The sequence below is a fragment of the Chionomys nivalis genome, chromosome 18, assembly GCF_950005125.1.
Source record: "Chionomys nivalis chromosome 18, mChiNiv1.1, whole genome shotgun sequence".
Taxonomy (NCBI): Eukaryota; Metazoa; Chordata; class Mammalia; order Rodentia; family Cricetidae; genus Chionomys; species Chionomys nivalis.
In genome coordinates this window covers 6,253,859-6,276,599 of record NC_080103.1, presented here as the reverse complement: position 1 = coordinate 6,276,599, position 22,741 = coordinate 6,253,859, and the positions used below count along the sequence as shown (strand labels likewise).

The 22,741-nt window shown below is 49.5% G+C and overlaps 3 protein-coding genes across 5 annotated transcripts; 1 reads left to right on the top strand and 2 right to left on the bottom strand.

Annotated features, from left to right (window-relative positions):
* Positions 1-4,493: 4,493 nt before the first annotated feature.
* S100a14 (S100 calcium binding protein A14) lies at positions 4,494-6,125 on the bottom strand. The gene is made up of 3 exons (XM_057793621.1): positions 6,015-6,125; positions 5,439-5,585; positions 4,494-5,230 (listed from the first exon to the last, which is right to left on the bottom strand). The coding sequence occupies exons 1-3, from the start codon at positions 6,042-6,044 to the stop codon at positions 5,093-5,095; spliced, it is 315 nt and encodes a 104-aa protein (XP_057649604.1). The 5' UTR covers positions 6,045-6,125; the 3' UTR covers positions 4,494-5,092.
* Positions 6,126-8,599: 2,474 nt separating this feature from the next.
* On the bottom strand, positions 8,600-17,582 carry S100a13 (S100 calcium binding protein A13). 3 transcript variants are annotated; one of them, XM_057793623.1, is made up of 4 exons: positions 17,056-17,582; positions 16,033-16,225; positions 8,830-8,992; positions 8,600-8,730 (listed from the first exon to the last, which is right to left on the bottom strand). In XM_057793623.1, exons 2-3 carry the CDS (start codon positions 16,183-16,185, stop codon positions 8,849-8,851), a joined length of 297 nt encoding a protein of 98 aa, XP_057649606.1. In that variant the 5' UTR covers positions 16,186-16,225; positions 17,056-17,582; the 3' UTR covers positions 8,600-8,730; positions 8,830-8,848. The 3 variants fall into 3 exon arrangements, with proteins under 3 accessions (XP_057649606.1, XP_057649607.1, XP_057649605.1); XM_057793624.1 differs by having other exon boundaries at positions 8,640-8,749; XM_057793622.1 differs by lacking the exon at positions 8,600-8,730 and having other exon boundaries at positions 8,756-8,992.
* A 143-nt stretch (positions 17,583-17,725) lies between these two features.
* S100a1 (S100 calcium binding protein A1) lies at positions 17,726-21,638 on the top strand. The gene is made up of 3 exons (XM_057793625.1): positions 17,726-17,867; positions 19,944-20,097; positions 21,316-21,638. Exons 2-3 carry the CDS (start codon positions 19,957-19,959, stop codon positions 21,457-21,459), a joined length of 285 nt encoding a protein of 94 aa, XP_057649608.1. The 5' UTR covers positions 17,726-17,867; positions 19,944-19,956; the 3' UTR covers positions 21,460-21,638.
* Positions 21,639-22,741: the final 1,103 nt, after the last annotated feature.

Sequence of the window (22,741 nt, the reverse complement as noted above, 5' to 3'; positions counted from 1 at the left end):
ATAAATAAATAAATAGAAGAGTGGCTAACTGAGCTGCCTTTGAGCATATCAAAGTGCATGCTGGGTTCTCTCAGCACCTGTTACAGAGTCCCGGCTCCTCTCAGTATCTCTTACCTCACACCCTACCCTAAACCTCTCCAGCTTCCCTTCCCTTCCCTTCCCTTCCCTTCCCTTCCCTTCCCTTCCCTTCCCTTCCCTTCCCTTCCCTTCCCTTCCCTTCCCTTCCCCAGCTTCTGATTCCGATATAACCTAGCCATTTTGGTCACCCGCTGTCTGAGGTTTCTTTGTCCTTTTGGCTTCTCTCTTGGTCCTCCATTCGCAGCTCCTGGTCCCCTTTCCCTTCTCTCCCTCTTGCTATCCCCCCCTCACCCCCAGCCTCCTCTCAAGTCTTTGTTTTTATCCTTGTCTGCTCTGCTGCCACGCTCGGTCTGGACTCTTCCAGTTGCTTCTGGCTGTGTTCTCCCTCCCATCTACAATAAAACCCTTCTCCTCAGTCTACCTAGGAGTAGTCAGTGTCCTCATTTTCATTCACGTGGTGCTCGAGACCCAGGAGGGTCGCATAGGAGCCTCCTTCCAAGGGACTCAGCCTCTCTCTTAACAGAAGCAATCTGCTGATTTGACTCTACTAGAGTGTGTAAGAATCATTTGTTTCTGCTAGCTTCTGCCACCCACCAAATTTGACTCCCATTTCTACAGTCTGCCTCTCCAGCCGTTTCTTCCCTCCACCCGCTTCAAGCTTTCATCTCTCCTCATCTGCTGTCTCTCTGACTCCTGGACCTGTTGTGCCCTCCAGGGCGTCCCCACATGAGCATCCCTCTCTCCCTCTGTTGTAGCAGTTCTCAACCCATGGGTCGAACAACCCCTTCATGGGGATCACCTAAGACCATCAGAAAACACAGACTTTTACATTATGATTCATAACAAGAGTAAAATTACAGTTATGAAGTAGCAATGAAAATAATTTTATGACTGAGGGATCAGCACAACATGAGGAACTGTTAAAGGTGGCAGCACTGGCAAGCTGGCAACCACTGCTCTATCGGAACCTTCCCCTCTCCCAGAAGCCCCTCCCAGTCCACCTCCGGGGCTGTTTTCTTCCCTCCCTGCTCTGACCACGCTCTCTCCTCCTCCTCTACTGAGTAAGCGTCATCATAATTTGTCTGTTATTACTACAAAAGCCACATTGGTGTACCAGAAAACTCCATCATGCTCACGTGGGAAATGTGATTTGGGTCATTGCTCTCTGATAAGACCCTCAGTCCCTTAGGGATGCTCCAGGCTGAAATCCTGGTCACCTTGCTTCTGTCCTGCTCCCTTTTCTCTCAGTTCTTCCTGGAATTTCCTCACCTCTCCCTAGGAGCTGCTGTCCCAGGGTTTCCTTTCCCTCCTGGGCCTCTGGATATTGGAATCCTCCCTCAGGCAGAGTTCCTGTCTGTGACCCTGGTCCCTTCTGTCTCTCAGCTCCCTCCTGGAAGGACCACTGCTTCCTATGCCCTGGGCCTCTGGCTTCCTTACACCCACCCAGGCCTTAGAGGACCCTTTCTCTCTTCTTCCTCACACTCAGATTTCTGTGTAGCATACTTTTAAACCCAGCCCTGGGGAGGCAGAAGCAGGCAGACGGCAGATCTTTGTGAGTTCAAGGGCAGACTCGTCCTCAGAGTGAGTTCCAGTCAGAGTTACACAGAGAACTCCAGCCTCAAAAAACAAAAACAAACAAGAAATAAACAAAAAAGGTCAAGAAAACAAGGATCCCAGCCCCTCTGTCGGTTGTATTTATGGTTTTGTCAAGTCCTCAGTCTCTCTGTGGACTTTATTTATGGTTTAAAGTTTATTTGATGCTAAAGAATCTTAAGCTCCAATTTTGAAGACTCAAACTACTAACTTGTAACCTTTTAGATAGTTAAGACATGTAAGTTAACATTCAGCCACCTTTTTTTCTGGTTTTTGGAGACAGGGTTTCTCTATAGCTAGTTCTGTGGAACTAGCTTTGTAGACCAGACTGGCCTCAAACTCACAGAGATCCAACTGCCTCTGCCTCCTGAGTGCTACGATAAAAGGCGTGCGTCACCACTGCCTGGCTACAAATTCTTTAATGTACTCAAAACTATTCTCATAAGCTACATTAAGTACAAATGTAATTTGTTTACAGAGACAAGTTTTATTTAGCCTCCTGTATGTTTTTCAAGGTTAAGCCCAAAGCAAGTAACTAAAAACAAGTAAAGTTTTCTTAACTCGGGTTTACTTAATAGATGATGGTCCTCAAACTCCTCAGAGATCTGTTGAATATGCCATTTAAAATGTTTAATGGAAAGAGCTTCCTGTGATGGAGAGAACCGCTACTCCTAGCGGTGGCCCTAAGGTCAAACTGACCCATGCCTCACCCACCACCAGGGTTCTGCCCAAACTGTGGTCACTGCTGAGTCGGCTGTGACCCCTCGAGGCACACAGTTTCCCCAAGTTCCCTCTTCCACAGAAAAGCCCTTCAGATCTCTGGGGCTGGCAGCCGAAGGCCAATGCTGTCTTGTATGGAAGCTGAAGAGTTTTTGGTTTTGTTTTTTGAGACAAGGTTTCTCTATGTGTCTTGGCTGTCCTGAAACTCACTCTGTAGACCAGGCTGGCCTCAAATTCAAATCCTTCTGCCTCTGCCTCCAGAGTGTTGGGATTAAAGGTGTGCGCCACCACCGCCCAGCTGGCTGTTTTCTAAGTGTGGACTTAAAAGTGCTTCTCATTGTGTTAAAGACATCTGTCCAGTCTCTATACACCCGAGGAAAGTGTGGTCATGTTTTTAACTCAAAATCATTGTTTTGGGTCCCCAAGCTTTTACTATGGCTCGAAGGCACGAGTCAACTGCTTTTTCTTCAATGTGGATTTCAGTACAGATTACAAAGAGTGATAATGCTAATATATTTAAAACTCTTATCTATTTTTGTAAACTTAAAAAATTCTTGTAAGCTTCAGGATGTCGTGAGACTTGAATCCACTTCTCACAGGTCAAACAGACTTCAGATTTTAGATAAGTAGACCTGTCAATCAACAGCCTAAATTTCCCCACCTGCCTATTCCTGAGGGTGGGATTTCTTTCTCTCTCCTGGTCTTGGGACACCTCTTCCCCACCTGTCCCCTACTGCCACAGCGGCTACCAGGACCCTTGGCCCAAAAGTTTCAAATATATACCCAAGATAAAGAAAAAAATTCCACTAAGCTCCTTAACTTTACCTTCGGTCCCTAGTCTATCCTTGCCCCAGCAGATTTCCAATCAGCTGAAGAGTCAGACAGCTCCAAAAAGACCTGCAAAGCTCCAGCCCCAGATGTTCCTTCGAACCTGCATCCTAGACTGTTCCAAAGCAGCCTGCACATCACGAGCCCCAGATGGTCCCTCGGAACCTGGGCAGTGAGCGAAACGGATGTCCTGCAGCTTATGTCCTTCTCTCTTCCAGCCTTTGACCAATCTTCCAGCCTTCTTGGGCCCCCAGTGAGGTTCCAACTTCAACTAAGAAGCAGTTACAGCAGAGATTACATCACCCATGATCATCAACAAAAAAGCTGGAACGTCAGATCCCAAAGAAAGCCCAGGCAGATGGCTAACTGTGGTGCCTATTTAGCCTACCAAAGCCAGATTCTCCATTGCAAGAACCTGATACAGAAGCCTGGCTCTTCTCAACACTTCTCACCCCCACACCCTACCCCAAACCTCTCCAACCCCTGAGCGTTGATTCCCTTCACCTAGCTTGATCCCTATATAACCAGCCACTTTTACCACATGCTCTCTTGGTTTTTCTTTGTCCTTGGTGCCTTTCCTAGTCCCATTTCTTGCCTCTCCTCTCCCTCCCTCTCTCCTGTCATGGCCCGGTCTAGTCTGCTGTCCATGTTCAGTCTGGACTCTTCCAGATGCCTCTGGCTATTCTCTCCCTCATATCTACCTCTCCCCAGCCATACCAATGTCCTCATTTTTATTCAGCTTCCACTTCCTGGGCACTCACTGTGCCGGGCTTTCTGGTAGGTACTTCCTGTGAGGGGTCACATCCTCCTCCTATGAGAGGACCATTCACACCCCTATGAGGAAACCCACTGCAGGAGAATGCCCAGAGTTCAAAGCCATAAGTTACGATCCAAACTCCAGTCACTCAACCTGTTTCTCAGTGCCTATTTCCCTTGACATTAGTCAGCTGTGCCCCAGGACACGTGGTTCCTCCCTTCCCCCAGGTAAGAACACATGCTTTCATCTCCTAGCAGAGGACCAGCCCAAGCAAGGAGGAGCCTGTCTCTGAGAGCAATATTTCTCTAGTTTTTAGGCCTGGGACCACCCTCAACCCAAGTCCACGGAGGGAAGCAAACCCCTAATCTCTCCCACAGCCAACCACTCCATCCTCATACCTCCTACCCACCAATGATCCCGCCATTTGCCCCAAAGACCCCCTTATCCCTGGACCCTGAATACTGGGCAGAGGAGAGGAACAGTCAAGACAACATATTTTATTTTTTCCAATATTTTTATTAATCAAATATTATAAAATAACTATCATCCACAAATGCCCAAGCACCTAGCTAGTCCTCTCACCCCGAAGTCCTGAAGCCATGGCCTCCTTCGCCCCTTTTGCCGCTCTGCCCCTGTTTGCCCCTGATCCTACTGGGAGGAGAATGGGGCAGAGCTGGAAGCAGCAAGGACGGCACTAGGCAGACAGCTACAGCTTCACTGGACAACACTGGAAGGGGTCGGCTCTCAGTCGCCCGGCCAGCTTCCCCGCCCACTCTTCAGATCACTTCCCATAGTTCATTCTGCCCTTCCCCTACTACCAAGGGCTTGACCCTTCCCCCACCAGGATCCCTGCATACCTTTCTAGCCCCAGCCCACCCCCTGAGCTCCCCTGGGATGAGGACTTTGGACCCAGGAGCTCCTCAGAGCACCCTAGAGGAGGGCACAGAGCCCATAGGGAAGGTGGTCCTGAGCCTGAACCTCACATCAATGAGGAGAGGTGCAGGCTGGCGAGTGGGGGGTAGGGGTAGAGAGAAGTTTTATTTCCATGCCCAGGACCTCTAAAATCCCCTACCTCCAATACCCCCAAAATCCCCAACAAGTTCCAAGCAGAAGCTCTCAGCTCCGAGCAACAGGGCTCTCCATCTTCACACTCTTGGCTGCTTCTCCAATCAGCTCCCAGAAGCTTCCAAACTCCAGTTTCGAGTCATTACAGTTGCCCAGGTTTGCAATTTTCTCTTCCAGTCCACAGTTGCTCTGAGAACAGGAAAGACACCACAACTCAGCAAGACAGCAGCTCCAGATCCTGCCCCACCCTGGCCTAGGGCGAATAGGAGGACCGGAACCTACCGGGGCGCTGGCAAAGAGAAAGGCAGGGGGTAACCAGGGCCAGGTGGGTGGGGTCCTGGAGCACCAGCTTGGGAAGTCAGGGGTCTGGGTGGGGTGGGGTCCACTCCCTCAGTACCGGCATGAGGTGAGGCAGCTGCTGGGTAACCAGGTCTCGGAGTTCAGTAGGGGTCAGCGTCTCCTTTCCGCCCTCCACCGAGTACTGATGGAAGTTCTTGATGAGAGTCTCGATGGCCCTCTCTACATCACTGAATTCTTGGGCATCCTTAAGATAGGAGACACAGGCTGTGTCAGGAGGACCCACCCACCCTGCAGAACCCTTCTCAGGAGTCTTGGAAAATCACCAGGATAGGAAGCAGCTAGAAGACGCTCTTGAGTCCAGAATCCTGCCCCCACTCCTTCTTTACCTACCCAGCCCCCAGGCCACAGTGACCTCTGCCCTAAGCCACAGATTAGGTAAGCCTCACCACCCCAAATCCTAGGCAGGGCAGGCCCCAGCATGTGCCTAGACATCCTATTTCCAAAAGAACTGCATTTGCATCACCCTGTGGAACCCTAGGGAGGAGATTTGGGGTTTTCTGGCAGTATCTCCAGGGCAAGGCCTAGAAAAGAAGCAGAAGTCATGGGGGGCATGAATCCCCATAAGAAGAGAAGAGCATAGGAACAAAAAGACCTGCCAGATGAATGGGCCCACCTCAGCGTTGGCTGACCGACACTGTCCCATGGTGTCTGGTACACTGGTCCTCCGGTGAGTTACTTTTGTCGTCTGTTCTATAGCCTGCCCCACAGGAGCTGATGGCTCATGATCTGCCTAGAGCAGGGAGGACTGAAGTGAGGGGAAAGAGAGCTCATCGTTCTCTTTCTCGTGCCCATTTTTGGCTTCACCCAACATATACATTCACCTAAGCCATTGGAGTCTACACCCCAACTCCAGCAGCTAAGGGCACAGCCCCCAGGCCAAGCCACTCAGAGGGAACCCCCTGGGCCTCACCTCAGCCTCATTCTTCCCAGCTCCAGCCAACCCTGAGAAACTTGGGCAAGAGAGGCATGGAGAACTCCCTGAGGAGAGGCAGCCCATCTAGGTTGAAGGAGCTGGGCTTTCTTACCTGCTGGCAGCTGCAGAGACAGGATGGAGGAGCCAGCTCACCTGAGCTCAGCTCTTATACCTGGGGGAAGGGAGGGGCAGGCAGGGGCAGGGCCAAGGCCAGGGCCTTATCCCTCAGCCACCCCAACTATTGCAGCCTCCTGGGCTGGGAGCCAGCTTTGTGTGCCCCACCCTCCCTCTAAAGTTCTAGATTCAGTCACCACCCAGACAGTGAGGAGGAAGCCATGGAGGACTGGGTATGGGATAGCCCTGGCACAAGATCGCCTTGCAGGGTCACGGGGAGGGGAGAGAAGAGAATGAAGACAAGGGGTACAGAAGGAATCACACCTGGGAGGGAGGGAACCTAGCAGCCAGGAGGCAGGGAAGAAGGGGGAGTCTACAGGGAGGGTTGCTCAGGGTGGGTTTGCGGGATGAGGAGCCTGGAAGAGATCCCCAGGGTCTCTGTGCTTTGACTCTTCTCTCCTCTCCCTCCCAACCAGAGCTAATTTGGCTAGGAACGCTGGGCCTACTGAAGCCCAGAGCCAAGCCAGTCCTGACAGCATACAGATGAAAGGGCTGGAAGGAAGGCCAGAGCAGTGCACTCTGGGACTGGGAACCAACTGCTCTGAGCCTTCACCTGATGTCCTGCCAGTGCCTTGCAGCAGCCCAGGGTACACATGTGCAAGGCTCAAAGGCGTTCCCTGGCAGGTAACAACCTCTCCAAACTGGTTGGGCTGCTACCTCCTCCCTCCCTCAAAAATCCTACCCCCCTTCCCTGAATAGCATGTCAACACCAGCCCTCTAATCTACTACCCAGGAACCCCAGGGGAGTCTACTGTTCTTCATGGGACTATGACCAACCCAGCTTCCCTCCTCACCTGCCCAGGACCTAGGACCTGTAGTCATGGGGAAGGACTGGGGGTCAATAGAAGGAATGTATGGGCCCAGAGTCAAAATTCCCTGCTAAGGCTGACAGCAGAGCACATATCCAGCCTCTCTTCTGTGTCACCTGCTGGAGGTCCCCTGTATTTCTGGTCTCAATCGGGGACTCTTCCACAACAGTGGCATTTGGAGAGCTCCTCTGAAGGGCTTCTCTGGAGACTCTACAAGGATCTCGCCATCAGAGGGCTTCTCAGAGGCCCTCAGCCTGGGTTCCCACTGGAAACCTCTCAAATTCTCTGCCAACGTCCCCTGGAGAGCCCAGAGATGCCTTCGGAGGTCCCTCTGAGGCCTCTTTCCTGGTACATGATGACTAATTTGTCTCTGCTGATCTTCCTCTGGCTGACTAGCTGCCCCAAGTGGACACCCACAGGTACAGCAGTGGCAACCCAAGAGGCATACACCATTGCCACACCCCTACCCTCTCTAGCGGTGAGTTGTACAAACCACTTGCCCCTCAAGTCAGAAAGCAGGGTGGGGACAACTTAAGTGCTCTCTCTCCCTGTCATATTTGAGCAGCATTTCTCCAGGCCAGCTCTAGCTTTGTTACCTTAACCTCCCTAAAAATGTTTCCTCAAAGCCAGGAGAGGTAGCACACCTGCTATCGACCCCAGTGCCTGTGAGGCTGAGGAAGGAAGATTGCTGAAGACATTGAGACTCTATCTCAAAACAATGACAAGGGGGCTGGAGAGATGGCTCAGCAGTCAGGAGCACCAACTGCTTGTCTTCCAGAGCACTCACACGGCAGCTCATAATTGTCTGTAACTCCAAGATCTGACAGCCTCACACAGATACACATGTGTGCAAATCACCAATGCACAGAAAATGAAAATAAATATTAAAACAATAACAACACAAGAAGAAAGAAAAAAGGTAAAAGAGGGCTGGGGGTATGACTCCTCCCAATTGCCTAACATGTGCAAGATCTTAAGTTAATCCTCAACACTCAAAAGTTAATTGAATTGATTAACCTTAACTGCCATTAGTTAACTAGGGTAATATGGGTAAAAGGTTTAGCAGGTATTCGTATTATCATTATCAAGCAAAGAACAAACTCCAGGAATTATATGGGGAAAACTGGGAGCTGAAGCCACGGAGCTGAGCCCTAGGAGCTGCCTGCCTCAAATCTCTGTATTTATTGAGCACCTACTTAATACAAGGCCTACGCCACCCATGCTCAAGAACCTGAGTTCTGTCCTTAACCCCAAAGGGATGAAAACCATCACAGTCGGCAGGATGCTAGATGCTGTGGGGTATGAGAGGATGAATCTCATTCCTTGCCTTCAAAGTGTCTTTGATTTTCATGTTTTCACCTCAGGTAAAGACAGAGCTTTCCCACTTCCTGGTGTCCAGAAAAGGAATCTGGATAGAGTATAAGAACGTGCACCTGTGTTTCAAGAAGGAAGCTTTATTAGGGGGAGTGAAGTTCTGCCCGGCCCTGCCCAGCAGGCCCTGCTGGGCCCCCATCCCAACAAGCAGGCTTTACTTCTTCTGACAAGCAGGCTTTATTTCTTCCGGATCTCCAGGGCTTTCTCCTTCCTGATTTCCTTTGCCAGCTCCCCAATCAGTCTCCAGTACTCACTGAACTTCAGCTCCGAGTCCTGGTTCACATCCAAGCTCTTCATCTTCTCATCCAGAGAGCCCACATCCTAAGATGTAAAAGGGTTAGAAACTAGCAGGGAGAGAGAAAAGTACCATCAGGCACTTCCCTCAAACAGCACCAACACCCGCACGAAGGGTGGGGCTATGGACCCAGGACTGCACTGCTGGAGGTCCCATAGCGAGGGACACAGGCAGACAGTGCAGCTGATCATAAACTACCCTCGTCCTCCACAATACACTCCTGCTCATCTGCATCATCCTAATATCTCCTCAATTTTGTCATCACCTGGCAGGTCAGAGGAATAGCAAAAATGCTAGGTTATCTGGTTTACTAGGGTGTTCTTGACAAAACATCTTACGGCTATAAGAGCAATGACTTCTTTAAGCCTGACTTCATGATAAAAGGATTCGTTGCCAGATAAACAATTACAACCATAAATGTCATTGCTGAATAACTCACGGATGTCTAATGGAAAGATGTCTCACGTAGAGCTTGATTCTCAAGACTGAGGTTTTGGGGGGCTAGATTCATTCATTTTATTTTGTATGTGTGAGCATTTTGCCAACATGTGGTATGCATGTATTCCACATATATGCCTGGTGCCCACAGAGGTCAGAAAAGAATTATCTTAGTTAGGGTCTAAATTGCTGTGAAGAGACACCATGACCACGGAACTCTTATAAAGGAAAACATTTAATTGAGGTGGCAGCTTACAGTTCAGAGGTTCAGTCTATTATCATCATATCAGGGAGCATAGTGTCATGCAGGCAAACATGGTACTGGCTACATCTTGATTAGAAGGCAACAGGAAGCAGACAGTCTCACTGGGCATGGCTTGAGCATATATGAACCCTCAAAGTCCCCCTCCACAGTGACATATTTCCTCCAACAAGACCACAGCTACTCCAACAAAGCCACACCTCCAAATAGTGCCACTCCCTTTGGGAGCCATTTTCTTTCAAACCACCCAAGGATGCTATCTGAAGAGAAGTTACAGATGGATTTGAGCTACCATTTGGGTGCTGGGAACTGAATCTAGGTCCTTTGCAAGAGCAGTGTGCCTTGCCACTGAGCTATCTCTCCAGCACCCATGCTCAACATTTGGGTCAACATCTTGACAAAGATCTGCCAAACAAATCTCTAGATGACACATAGCAAATTCATAGAGGCCTTTAGTTTTGTTTGGTTTGGGGAGTGTTTTGATTTCTTTTGTTTTTTAGCAGAGTCGTAAGCTCACTCATTCATTGCACAGCGCCTCTACTACCAGTGGAAGGAAAGGTGGCAGGGCCATCCCTTACGTCCTGGACTCCAGGCATTGTGATATTATACTATCTTTTATTTCATTTGATCCTCGTGATCCACTAGAATGACGGCTTCTGTGGCACAAGGACCTTGTCTGCCTTGTTCAACACTATACTTTTAATCCCAACACTCGAGAGGCAGAGGTAGGCAGATCTCTGTGAGTTCGAAGCCAGCCTGGTCTACAAGAGCTAGTTCTAGGACAGACACCAAAGCTACAGAGTAAACCCTGTCTCAAAAACCAAAAAGAAAGAAAGAAAGAAAGAGAGAGAGGGAGGGAGGGAGGGAGGGAGGAAGGAAGAAAGGAAGGAAGCTAAACCCCAGAGAGGCCAGGTACTGACACCAAGCACAGACGAACAGCTAGAACCTGTATTTGAGTCCAGGTTGCTTTTTCTTTTTTATTTTATCTTAAATGTATGTGTGCTTTGTACCATGCGTGTGCCTGGAGCCTGCTGAGGTCGAAAGAGGGTGTGGACCCCCGGAACTGGAGAGTGAACAGTGATGAGCCACCATGCTGACAGTGGAACAGAAACCTGGTCCTCTGGATGGGAAGTCAGTGCTCTTAACCATTAAGCCAACGATCCAGCACAAACCCAGATTTTCTAAATCAGGGCTCCATTTTTAGCTACTGCTCTGTGTCTTTCTCCCCTGCCTGCACCTGCCCCCACCGCAAAAAAAAAAAAAATAATAGAAATGATGCAGGCCTGTTGGTGCTAGACAGTAACCACAGCTACCCAGGAGACTCAGTTCAAGGCTGCAGGATCCTCAGTTCAAGGGTTATTTAATGAGTTTGTGTTTCCAAAACAAAAGGGGAGGGAGCTAAAGAGACATCTCAGTTCTTGGGAGTTTACCTAACATGCAAGAGGCCCTGGCTTTCAATCTCTAGTGCCATACACACAAAAACTATTACTAATAGGTAAACTTGGCGTAGTGGCTTGTAATTTTAGCATTTGGAAGGTGGAAGCAGGAAAATCAGAAATTCAAGATTGTTCATAGCTACATAGCAAGTTTGAGGCGAGCCTGGGCTACATATTAAGCCCATGTTTCAAAACTAATTTTAATAGCTTTTAGTTATAAGACCAGAGGGCTGGAGAGATGGTTCAGTGGTTAAGAGCACTTTCTAAGGGTCAGCGTTCAGTACCTAGCACCCATATGATGCTAACAACAGTCTATAACTCTAGTTCCAGGGGATATGATGCCCTCTTCCAGCCCCCACCAACACTGTACACACGGGGCACAGACATGCATGCTGGCAAAGCACCCATACACATCAAACAAAGGCAGTAAGTATTAAAAATACAGAAGCAGAAGCTTTCTGTGCTGGTGGCACTTCCAAGAACATCTTGAAGTTTCTAAGACCTGTCTGACTTTCACAAGAAATATGGCAAGCATGAACCCAGCTGTAGTGGGATATCTTGATCGCCCTCTGACTCCCCCCAGACTGCTTAATAAAGTTATACCTTGGAACAGGGGGTGAAGCCAGTGACTAGCTGACCAGAATTGGCCATAGGAAAGCCAGACAGAGAGAGTGCAAGATGGAAGAGAGGTAGTGTCAAAAGGTTCATTAAAATAAATGAGTTAATTTAAGTTTTAAGAGCTAGTGGGGGGCTGGAGAGATGGCTCAAAGGTTAAGAGCACTGGCTGCTCTTCCAGAGGTCCTGAGTTCAATTCCCAGCAACCACATGGTGGCTCACAGCTATCTGTAATGAGATCAGGTGCCCTCTTCTGGTCAGCAAGCATACAGACAGATTGTATACATAATAAATAAATAAAAAGAAGAAGAAGAAGGAGGAGGAGGAGGGGGGGGGGAAGGAAGGAAGGAAGGAAGGAAGGAAGGAAGGAAGGAAGGAAGGAAGGAAGGAAGGAAGGAAGGAAGGAAGAAAAAGCGAGCTAGTGGGACCAGCCTAAGCTAATGGCCAAGTTTTTATAATTAATAAGACTCCATGTAATCACTTCGGAGCTGGCTGACAGGACAGAAAAAAACTCACTACACCCCACAAAGAGACACAGTACAGAAAAGCAAGGATTCTCCGTGTGCCCCGGGAAAATGGCTCTATGACGGGCTACGGTGGGCAGACTAAGCACACTTTCCTCAAAAATGTTAAAACTACCAAGAAGATTTCACTGCCAGTGCTTGGTGTTGAGTCTGTTATGGATCTAAGAGGATGCTGGCTCTTAACATATAAAAGCATTTTGAGTTGGGAGGTAAAAAGAGGAGAAAGGTCCAAGTAATGGAGTTCTTAGCTGGTTCTGTCATGAATTCCAGCACACTGTACTAATACAGATGACCCAGAGGAAGGAAACTGACAGTGCAGGGGAGAAAGGAATCGCTGCAGGAACGAGCATTCTAAGTAGGTGAGAGGGGATGGGATCCAGGACACCAGCAGAGAGCTGACCTTAGCCGCACGGACAGCTCATTTGTGAGCACCGCAAGGAAGGCACAGTGTACGCTGACCCAGGAGAAGATCTGGGGATGGGCGAAGCACATAAAACCTTCTTGGTTGCTTATTTTCTTTTTTTTTTTTTTTTTTTTTTAGTTTTTCGAGACAGGGTTTCTCTGTAGCTTTTGGTGCCTGTCCTGGAACTAGCTCTTGTAGACCAGGCTAGCCTCGAACTCACAGAGATCCGCCTGCCTCTGCCTCCCAAGTGCTGGGATTAAAGGCATGCGCCACCACCGCCCGGCTTGGTTGCTTATTTTCAAAGCGAGTCGATTTCTTGGTGGCAGGGAGAATGTGGAAAGAGGAACTGGACTCCGAGGAAGGAAAAGTTCTGGCCTGACCATCCACAGGAGATGCAGAATTGCTCATCATGGCCAAGGGCGCTTTGGAATTTGGAGTTACAACTCCGGTGAAACAAGCCGACCTGGCTGTGTGTGCTCCCCTAGGTAGAGTCAGCGCCCAAGTGCAGACACGGGGGAGGATTGAGGCAGAAATGGAGGCCTGTGGGGGTCCTGTTGTGTGTGCTCCCCTAGGTAGAGTCAGCTCTCCAAGCGCAGAAAGGGGTGGGGTGGAATTGAGGCAGAAATGGAGGCCTGTGGGGGTCCTGACTGACAAAACAGAGACAGGATCAAGGGGCTCGCAAGCATGATTGGAATGATGTCATGTTATTATAGAACATGAACCAATCAAGAAGAGCCACGAGGAGCTGAGTGGACGGGAGGAAATGAAAATGGAGCAGTCAAGAGACTGCAGGTCCTGATGAAGTCAAGACACTCACGAATGCATCCTACCTGACACTGCCCAGGCCAAAACCAGAGAGCTTCAAAGGACTTCAAGGCTACCTTGAACTACACAATTTTTTTTTTTTTTTCTGGTTTTACGAGGCAGGGTTTCTCTGTGGTTTTGGAGCCTGTCCTGGAACTAGCTCTTGTAGACCAGGCTGGTCTCGAACTCACAGAGATCCACCTGCCTCTGCCTCCCAAGTGCTGGGATTAAAGGCGTGCGCCACCACCGCCCGGCCACAATTTTTTTTTAACCCTGTCCCAAAAACACAAAAAGGAGAGCTGGAGAGATGGCTCACCAGTTAAGAGCACTTGCTGCCCTTGTAAAGAACATGGGTTTTTTCCCCAGCACCTGCGTGGCAGTTTACAGCATCTGTAACTCCAGTTCCAGGGGTCCAAAGCCCTCCTCTGGCCTCCTTGGGCACCAGGCACACACATGTTGCACATACATACATATAGGCAATCCTATACATAAAATTAAAAGAATAATAAATCTTTAAACACACACACACACATTAACCAAGAAGAAGAAGAGGAGAAGGAAGAGGCTGGACAGTAGTGCATGACTTTGATCCCAGAACTTGGGAGGCAGAGACAGGCAGATCTCTGTGAGTTTAAGGCCAGCCTGGTCTACAAAGTGAACTCTAGGACAGCCAGGGCTATACAAAGAAACCCTGTCTCAAAAAACCAAAATAAGTAAGTAAATAGTAAAAAGGAAAAAAATCCCACAAATATGTGGCTTCAAATGGTGGTATATTCCTTTAACCCTAGCATTCACTGTGATTCCAGTCCCCGGGGATCTGTCGCCCTTTTCTGACCCTGCAGGCACCAGGATATGTGCACTGCATGTGCATACAAAATCTGTTTAAAAAATGAACACAAAAGCAAGAAGTGGAATAACAGAGGGTGATCAGACAAACGGAGGCTGGAGGAGGTTTTGAAAGCCTCCAGGAGCTGGAGGATCGGCACGTTTTCTGGCTAATGACGCACATACATTTGAATCGAATACTGAAATGGTTACTGGAGTAAGGACTGTTGAGTGGAACACTGAGGTGCACACAGATCTTTAGAAGAGAGAAATGTAACGAACTGATTTTGCTTTGTTTTGGTTCCGGTTTCCCCGCGTAGCCCTGGCTGTCCTGTAACTTGTGCTATGGGCCAGACTGGACTGGAATACAGAAGTCTGCCTGCTTCTGAGGGCTGGGATTAACAATGTGTGCCCAGCAGGTCTCTGTTTCAGTTCCCAGCACCCACATGGCAGTTCACAACCACCTGTAACTCCAGTTTCAGATGACCTGGTGATACCCTCTGCTGGTTTCTATAGGCACCAAGCACACAAATGTACACTGATATAACTGCAGGCAAAACACCCATACATGTAAAGTAAAAACGGAGAAAATGTAAATCCATAATCATGTTGGGACTGGTGGCACACACCTGTAATCTCAGCACTTGTGAAGTAGAGACAGGAGAATCAAGAGTTTGAGGCCACCCTTAGCTACTACAAGAAACCATCTTTAAAAAAGAGTTCAAAAGCTCAGCAAGCCAGTATAATCACAATCCCAGACCTGGAGAAGCTGAGGCAGGCTAGGCCAGCCCAGACTACATAGCAAGTTCCAGGTTTTCAGACCCTGTCTCAAAAAAACAAAAAAAAAAAAACAAAAAAAAAAAAACAAAAACAAAAAACTCCATATTCACATACTCTTTTTCGTTATTGTGTTTTAAGACAGGGTTTCTCTGTGTAGCCCTGGCTGTCCTGGAACTTGCTCTGTAGACCAGCCTGACCTCAAAGTCAAAGATTCTGCCTGCTTCCATCTCCCGAGTGCTGGAACCACAGCAATCTCCACATACTTTGATGTGCCTGTGGATTTTCATAAAGGATTAAAATAAACTGTTAACAGACTAGAGTAGCAAACAAACTCAGAGTCGATAAATCAGAAGCCCCAGTCAATTCTGTAGAATGAGCCTAACTAAGGAAACCCTCATAGGCAGTTGAAGTAATCAAAGACGCTCCTCATAGACCCAGGTACACTGAGAGTATAGCTCCCTATGACGTTATGTCTTGTTTGTTGAGAACGGGTCTCCCTGACCTGGTTTCAGCCTCCTGAGTGCTGGGCTTACAGACGCACGGGCAGGCGGCACCACGTCTGGGTGCAGTTTGAATTTTTTTAAGCCTTCTTCTAGTTCTTACTGTAAATCTCTGGGAATCCACCTCTGGGTTCAGCAATATGTTGAGAAAATGAGACGAGAGAGACACAGGCAGACTCAAGCACTCAACGGCATTGTTCAACAGGAGGACAGACCCCAACAAGAACACATTCCCATTTACACATCACAGCATCTTTGCTCATCGAGCTCACATACGCGCGTGCACACACATGGGCACACACATGCACACGTGCACACACGCACATGCGCACACACACACGCACAGCGCGCACACATACGGCAGGGAAGCACAGAACCACCTACACACGCAGCACTCACAATCTTTCCCGTCACCCTATCTATTCAGTGTCATCACCTGGCATACACAGAAAGTCTCAGTCCCAGAGACCTCTACCAACCTTTAGCAAATGAGGCAACTGCTGGGTGACCAGTTCCTTAAACTCATTGAGGCTCAGGCTGCCTTTCCGTCCTTCCCGCCCTGCAAAGGTGAAGAAAGTGGTGACCACAGTCTCGATGGCCGCCTCCAGTTCACTCAGTGGCTCTGCTGCCATCAGTACTGCAAAGCAGGAGCTGACGTCCTCACAAACCAACCTGATGGGAAGAAAGAGACCAAGAGAGTTAGGGATCCAAGAACGGGTGAGGTGACTGCCTGGGTGGGTCAGCGTGGGAAAGATGAAGGGTCCAGAACAGGCAGCAGTATTTAGTTTGCATTCACTTCCAGAAGTTATTTTTCTCTGACTCTCCCGTCTGTGTGTCCTTCTTAATTGTCTGTCTTAGGGACACCTCTGTAGTGATCTCTCTATCTTTGGAGGTTTTTCTTTGGAGTCTTCTGAGTGTGGTACCACCAGGTATGGGGTCTCTGCTCTAATGGCCCTTTTTTGTTGTCATTCCCTATCTTAGGGTCAGGAAGCTGTTTGTCTCCAATGCTTATTTTTGTTGAGTCTCCACCCTCCCATAGACTAGCTGCCGCTCCTAGTAGAGCAGCCTAGGGTTGGCAAAGGCCCAGCTGAGGTCAGGTCTGCTTCAATCGGGCCAGACCCATCTTCTCTGCTCCACACCCACCTCATCTAAGGCGGTCAGAGGGTGCTCAGCCCCAGACCCCACCGACCTTCCCCACTCCTGCCCATGGTTGACAAGGTCCAGAAAGGGACTCTTCAAACTCCTCAGATCCACAGCTCACAAACTATTTGGCATGGACACTCAGTGCCCTTGGGGTTCCAGGAAGGGAAGAAATTCGTCTGCTGATCCCCTCATTTCTGTTCACCCACCCACAGACTCCTGCAAGGACCTTTGCCTGCTTTCCGAAAGTCATTTCCTGAATCTCTGCCCGAATGAATCCACTTGGAAGGAGGAACCTGAAAACTGATAAAGAAAAGAAGGTCCCCTCCAGGCTCTCCGCAGAGTCAGGCAGAGTAACTCACCCGGGGAAGTGAGGTGGGATGTGGCGAGCTGAGCTGGAGCCTCCAGGCTGAAGTTTTTAAGCACCAGGAAAGAAGAGAGCCACTCCCAAGTTCGAAGTGTCAAGTTTCCGCCTCCGCTGATTCGGAAAAGAGGGGACCGCCCCTGCTGTCACTAGCCATCCCAACACTGCGCCACGCGACCAGGACACAGCCTGATCAGGAGGGATCAGAGGGTCCCATCACACCCCATTACGGTGGCTAATTAGGAATCTTGTCAGAAGGGCTGCTACTGTTGTTGTTTAGAATAATTAAAATAAAAACAGTTGGGGAATTCAGTACTGGAAAGCCCGGTCTCAGAAACCAGAGACCCTGCAAAAGATCCTACAGTCCAAGGACACTCGGAAAGCCCCAGGCTGAGGCCCCCATAATGAAATCCCAGCTGAAATTCTTCGCTGAGCTCCGAGACAGAAGTCCCTCACGGAAGCGCATAGGCTAAGCAACCCTGGGCAGAATTTTCCCCTTTCCCTGCTCAGCCAGCACCACAGCAAACTTCCCAGGGCTTCTCTTCCACCTCCTTCCTGCTGGGCTCCGGGAGGGGGTGCAACCAAGAAAAACATAGGGCAGCCACTTGCCGCCCGGGAGACAGAGGGCGCCTCTGTCCACTCCTGGCCCCTGGCCCTTGACGGTGTCGTTTGTGAAGGGGTGGAGCCGGCGGGGAGGAGGGTCGGCAGGGAAAGACAGCAAAAGACAGGTTTCCCCTCACCGCTCCAGGTGCCACATTCGCAGCCTGCCTGTCTGTCGAGAACTTGCTGCCGCCTCAGGCCCAGTCAACCGTGAGTACCCTACCCTGACTAGGATATGTCCCTGGCTTAGCCAGTCTGGAGAAAAGGGGGCCTCAGAAAGACCCCCAAGAGTCCTGGAAAAGGATACAGCGGTGCCACGAGGGTCTGGGAGAGTCAAGAGAAAAGGCGCTTTGGGATCTAGGAGAGATAAGGTTTGGAAAGCAGGGAGAGGAGGTGAGTGAAGGTCAGAGGGCTAGGAGCTTGTGAATGAAGACACCATCCAACTCCCAGGCCACCAGACCTTCCTATACAGGACCCTGTGCTTCTTGCCAGACACCACAGTCTAGGAGTGGAGAGGGAGGAGAGGCAGCCCTGCTCCTTTAGGGTAAAAATAAAAAAGGCTGTTCCAGCCCCCTCGCCAGCCTCAGTCTCTGGCATCCCTAACCAGCCTTGTCAAGAACGGGATCCCAGGGAAGTCTGGGAGCAGCAGGGCATAGGCCATGGGACATCATGAAAAGGGGGTCTGTGGCACTGTGCCCTGTCCCATCTCTGCCTTCACAAAACCTCCTCCTTATTCCTATATTTTCAACCTTGAACCCCACTTCTCTCCCCAAATTTTTTCCTCTTCATTTCCACCCCTAGGTCCTCCCTTCATAAAATTCCAATCTGCTGGAGGGCCCTAGGCAAACCTCCAGATGCTCCCCCATAGATGAGGATGGTAACTGAGCCACCCAAATTCCTCCCTTGAGCACCCCCTTATCCCTTTCATCAGCCAGGCTTGGGTTCTATCTCCCCGTCTCTGTGACAACTGCTTCTTGTGACTGGATTCAGGTGACAGTCACAAGGGCTCCATTGAAGAGCTGGGATGTCATCTAATCGGGACCTATTGTCCAGTCTACACAGTGGTGAGGAAGGATGAGGACACCTGATCTGAGACATATGAGCTACCCCCAAGGCTGTGGGAAGCATGACCCTCCAGGAGCCAAGAGACTGAGGCCCCCTAGCCTAGCAGTCCATTCTCCTGCTCCTGCCCAGCCCCTGGAGCTCAAATGACCTCCTGCGCCCTGTCCTTTATCTCCACACAAACCAGCCCTATCCTGCTCCCACTGTAGCCACAGAAAGAGAGCCGGCCTGAGGCAGGCACCGGACAGCACCAGAGACAAAGCCTTCAGGTTAGCTCCCTCCTTAGAAGCTGTCTCCAAGGAAAAACCTCAGACATTTCCCTCTCCCTTCCTTCTGCCTACCCGATGGAAAGGGGTGGTTTTGCAGAGGAGATAAGCAGAACAGGAGGTATGGGAAGCATGCCCCAGAGAATACAAAATGACATACTGAGGAGAGAAGGAAGCCAGGCATGGTAGCTCACACCAGTAATCCCAGCACATGGAGACAGGACTGCCCACAAGTTGAGGGCCAGCCAGAGCTAGTTCCAGGATAGCCTAGGCTATAGAATATAACCCTGCTATAAATAAATAAATAAATCCCAAGTTCAAAAAAGTGGAGACATAACCAATTGACCTCCGTTTAATCATCGGTGCCTAAAGAGGAAGAGGCAGACTGCTGACAGGAAGCTGGCAAACAGTGAAACTCCCCTCTCCGACAACTCTTGAATCTCCCACCTTGACTGCCACACCCCCACACCCCTGAATCAGCTCACCAAAGATAGCAGACTTCTTCCTGGGATGGGCAGCAACCTCAGCTCACTTACAATAACAGTAAAGTTTGCCTATGACAGGCCTGGAGGGTAAAAATAGAGCTAGAAGGCTGCCCGGTCCTGTGTCCACCCATGCCTGCCCCACCCCACCCCACCCCACCCCGTCTCTGCCCAGGCAGCCAGGAGCCAGCTACTGCAGAAGTCTGTTGCATGCTCAAGACCACCAGCTTCTATTGATCGATCTCCATGCCCATCCCTGACTCCCTCTGGAGAGACCAGAATGCTAGGCTGATTTACGTGTGCTAGGTCTCTCCCACATTGCCAAATCTCAATGAAAAAGTACAAGGGAGAAGGGACCTATCCTGTACCTATTTGAGCTGTGAAACTAGGGTCAAGCCTGAGGATCCCCCTTACCCAGACCCCAGATATCCCGAACCTGGTTTACAATTCACTTCCGTCATTGTGGGGTTGGGTAGGTGTGCTGCTGAAATGGGCTCTGAGCTGGAGACTGCCATGGAGACCCTCATCAATGTGTTCCATGCCCATTCGGGCAAGGAAGGGGACAAATACAAGCTGAGCAAGAAGGAGTTGAAAGACCTGCTACAAACTGAACTCTCCGGCTTTCTGGATGTGAGCAGAGGGTTGAGGTACAGGGTGGAGGAAGGGATGGGTGCCCCTGCTATATCCCTGCCTCTCGTCAAGCTCAGCCCAACCAGCTTCCTCTTCCATTCTTTACTAGGTTTTTCCAGGCTCCCTTCACTCCTCCCTGGTAAAGCCAAAACGCCCGAGTTTACTGACCACCTGTCAATACTAGGCACTGCAGATTTATCCAGAACACAGCATAGAATGGAGTCATGGCCAGGCCGTGGTGGCACGCACCTTTAATCCCAGCACTCAAGAGGCAGAGGCAGGAGGATCTCTGTGAGTCTGGAGCCAGCCTGGTCTACAGAGTAAATTCTAGGACAGCCAAGGCTACACAGAGGAACCCTGTCTTAAAAAAAAAAAAACCAGAAAAAGTAAAACCATGAACTGAAAGAAATACAGAACCTTAGAACTGTGGAGGTTAGTTCTCTGAAGCGCATGGCACGTGAGGCACAGGTTTCCACGGGAAGACTGTAGGTAAATTAAGACTTCGTAGGAGGTGTCCGTGGGAAAAGAAGCATGGGAGGAAGGGTGGAAAGTAGGCTCAGTAGCTTCCTTTGATTGGAGGATGCAGAGAAGTAGAGACAGACTGCTAGGCTTCATGAAGCTGCGGCCCTGCTATTTTGTTGCTGTATAACTTTTGTTTATACCCCGACTGTCAATTTGTTTCTTCTTTATAATGGAAGCAGTGGAAATGTCTCCACATTATTTGCATTAGTGTTAAAGCCAGGCTTGGTGGCACATATCTACAATACTGACACTAACAAGGCAGACCCAGGAAGACCTCAGGTGCCAGGCCAGCTTGGGTCAAGTGGCAAAAACCAGGGGTTTTGGTTCTTTTGTTTTGTTTTGAGACAGGGACTCACTGTGTAGCCCCAACCGGCCCTGAACTTCAATAGATCACCTGTTTCTTTCCCCACTGAGAGCTGGGATTAAAGTCATCTGCCACCGAGCCCTAAATTATTTTGTGTATCTTTTGTTAAAACTCTGTAAGGTCTATGGTAGCACTTGTCACATTGTAAAACATCATGTACGGCAACTGGTGTTAGTATTGCCTTTGCTAGTTTCTGCAGGCAAGAGGAGCGCACCAGTCTGTAGTGTGCAGAAGACTCCCATACATAGTAGTCTCGCTTGTTCATTTCTGCCTCTCAACCACTGTGCAGGCTCTAACTTAGTGGTATAAATTTCCATCTTCTCCTTCCACAGGTCCAGAAGGATGCAGATGCTGTGGACAAGGTAATGAAGGAACTGGATGAAAACGGAGACGGGGAGGTGGACTTCCAGGAGTATGTCGTGCTGGTAGCTGCTCTCACAGTGGCTTGTAACAACTTCTTCTGGGAGAACAGTTGAGCACATGGCCCCAGTGGGCAGTGCCCTTCCTCTCCACCATGTCAGGCTTCCCCCTTTAGCCCATTTCTCCTCACCCCGCCTGTACCTCCCCACGTCTCTATCCTTACCCAGTCTCTCACCAAGGGCACAAGAGTAGTGGTCCAGGTCTGCCGCTCACTTTAATAAATAGGTTTCCCTCACCAGCTGTCAATGTCTGTCTCCTCTGGTCTGGATATGTGTCAAGTATGAGGGCTCACTCCCAACTCCTTATCTTGGAGAGTTTATCTTATTTAAGGAACACTCAAGACCCAAAAATGTAGGGGTCAAAACTTTTAGCTGAAATTGAAGTGTCAATGGCTTCTCAAGAAATTATATAAGGAACTGGCAATCCCAGCACTTGGAGGATGAGGCAGGAAGATTCTGAGTTCCAAGCCAGCCCGTACTACATAGCCAGAGCCTAGCTCCAAAAACAAAAACACACAAGCCATCAAAAACCTGAAGAAAATTCAGGGCAGTGGTGGCATACTTTTAATCCTAGCACTCAGGAGGCAGAGGTAGGCAGATCTCTGTAAATTCTAGGCCAACCTGGTCTATAGAATGAGCTTCAGGACAGCCAGGGATACACAGAGAAACCCTGGGGCAGTGGTGGAGGGAACCAAAACAAAACAAATAAAAGAAAGGAAAAAGGAAAATACATCTAAGTCAGCCTTTACAGCCATTTACAGTTCTGAACACAGGGACTGGGTGGGGGGGATTTAGTTCAATGGGTTCAAACCCAACACAGTGCATGGATTGGGGTGTGGGGGTGGCTTGAACTAGGGCTTGGTGAGGTACACCTTTGATCCCAGCCCTCTGAGGCAGAGGCAAGAGGATCTCTGAGAGTTCAAGGCCAGCCAGGGCTCCACAGTAAGACATCCTGCGTAATGGGCTAATCCTAATTGTCAACCTGACTACTTCTGGAATCAACTAAAACTAAATACTTCTGGAATAAAACTAAAACATGGCTAGGCACACCTGTGACAGATGATATGCTTTATTGGATAATTCAAGATGAGAAGACCCACCTGAAAACTAGGCACAGCTTCTAATGGCAGCCCATATAAAAGGACACAGAAGAGCTGGTTGTCCACGCCAATAATCCCAGCACTAGGAAGGCAGAAGCAGAAGGATCTTTGAGTTCAGTTCGATGTCAGCCTGATCTACATAGCTAGTTCCAGGAGCGCCAAGGCTGCACACTATGTCTAAAAACAAGAACAAAGCCGGGCGGTGGTGGCGCATGCCTTTAATCCCAGCAGTTGGGAGC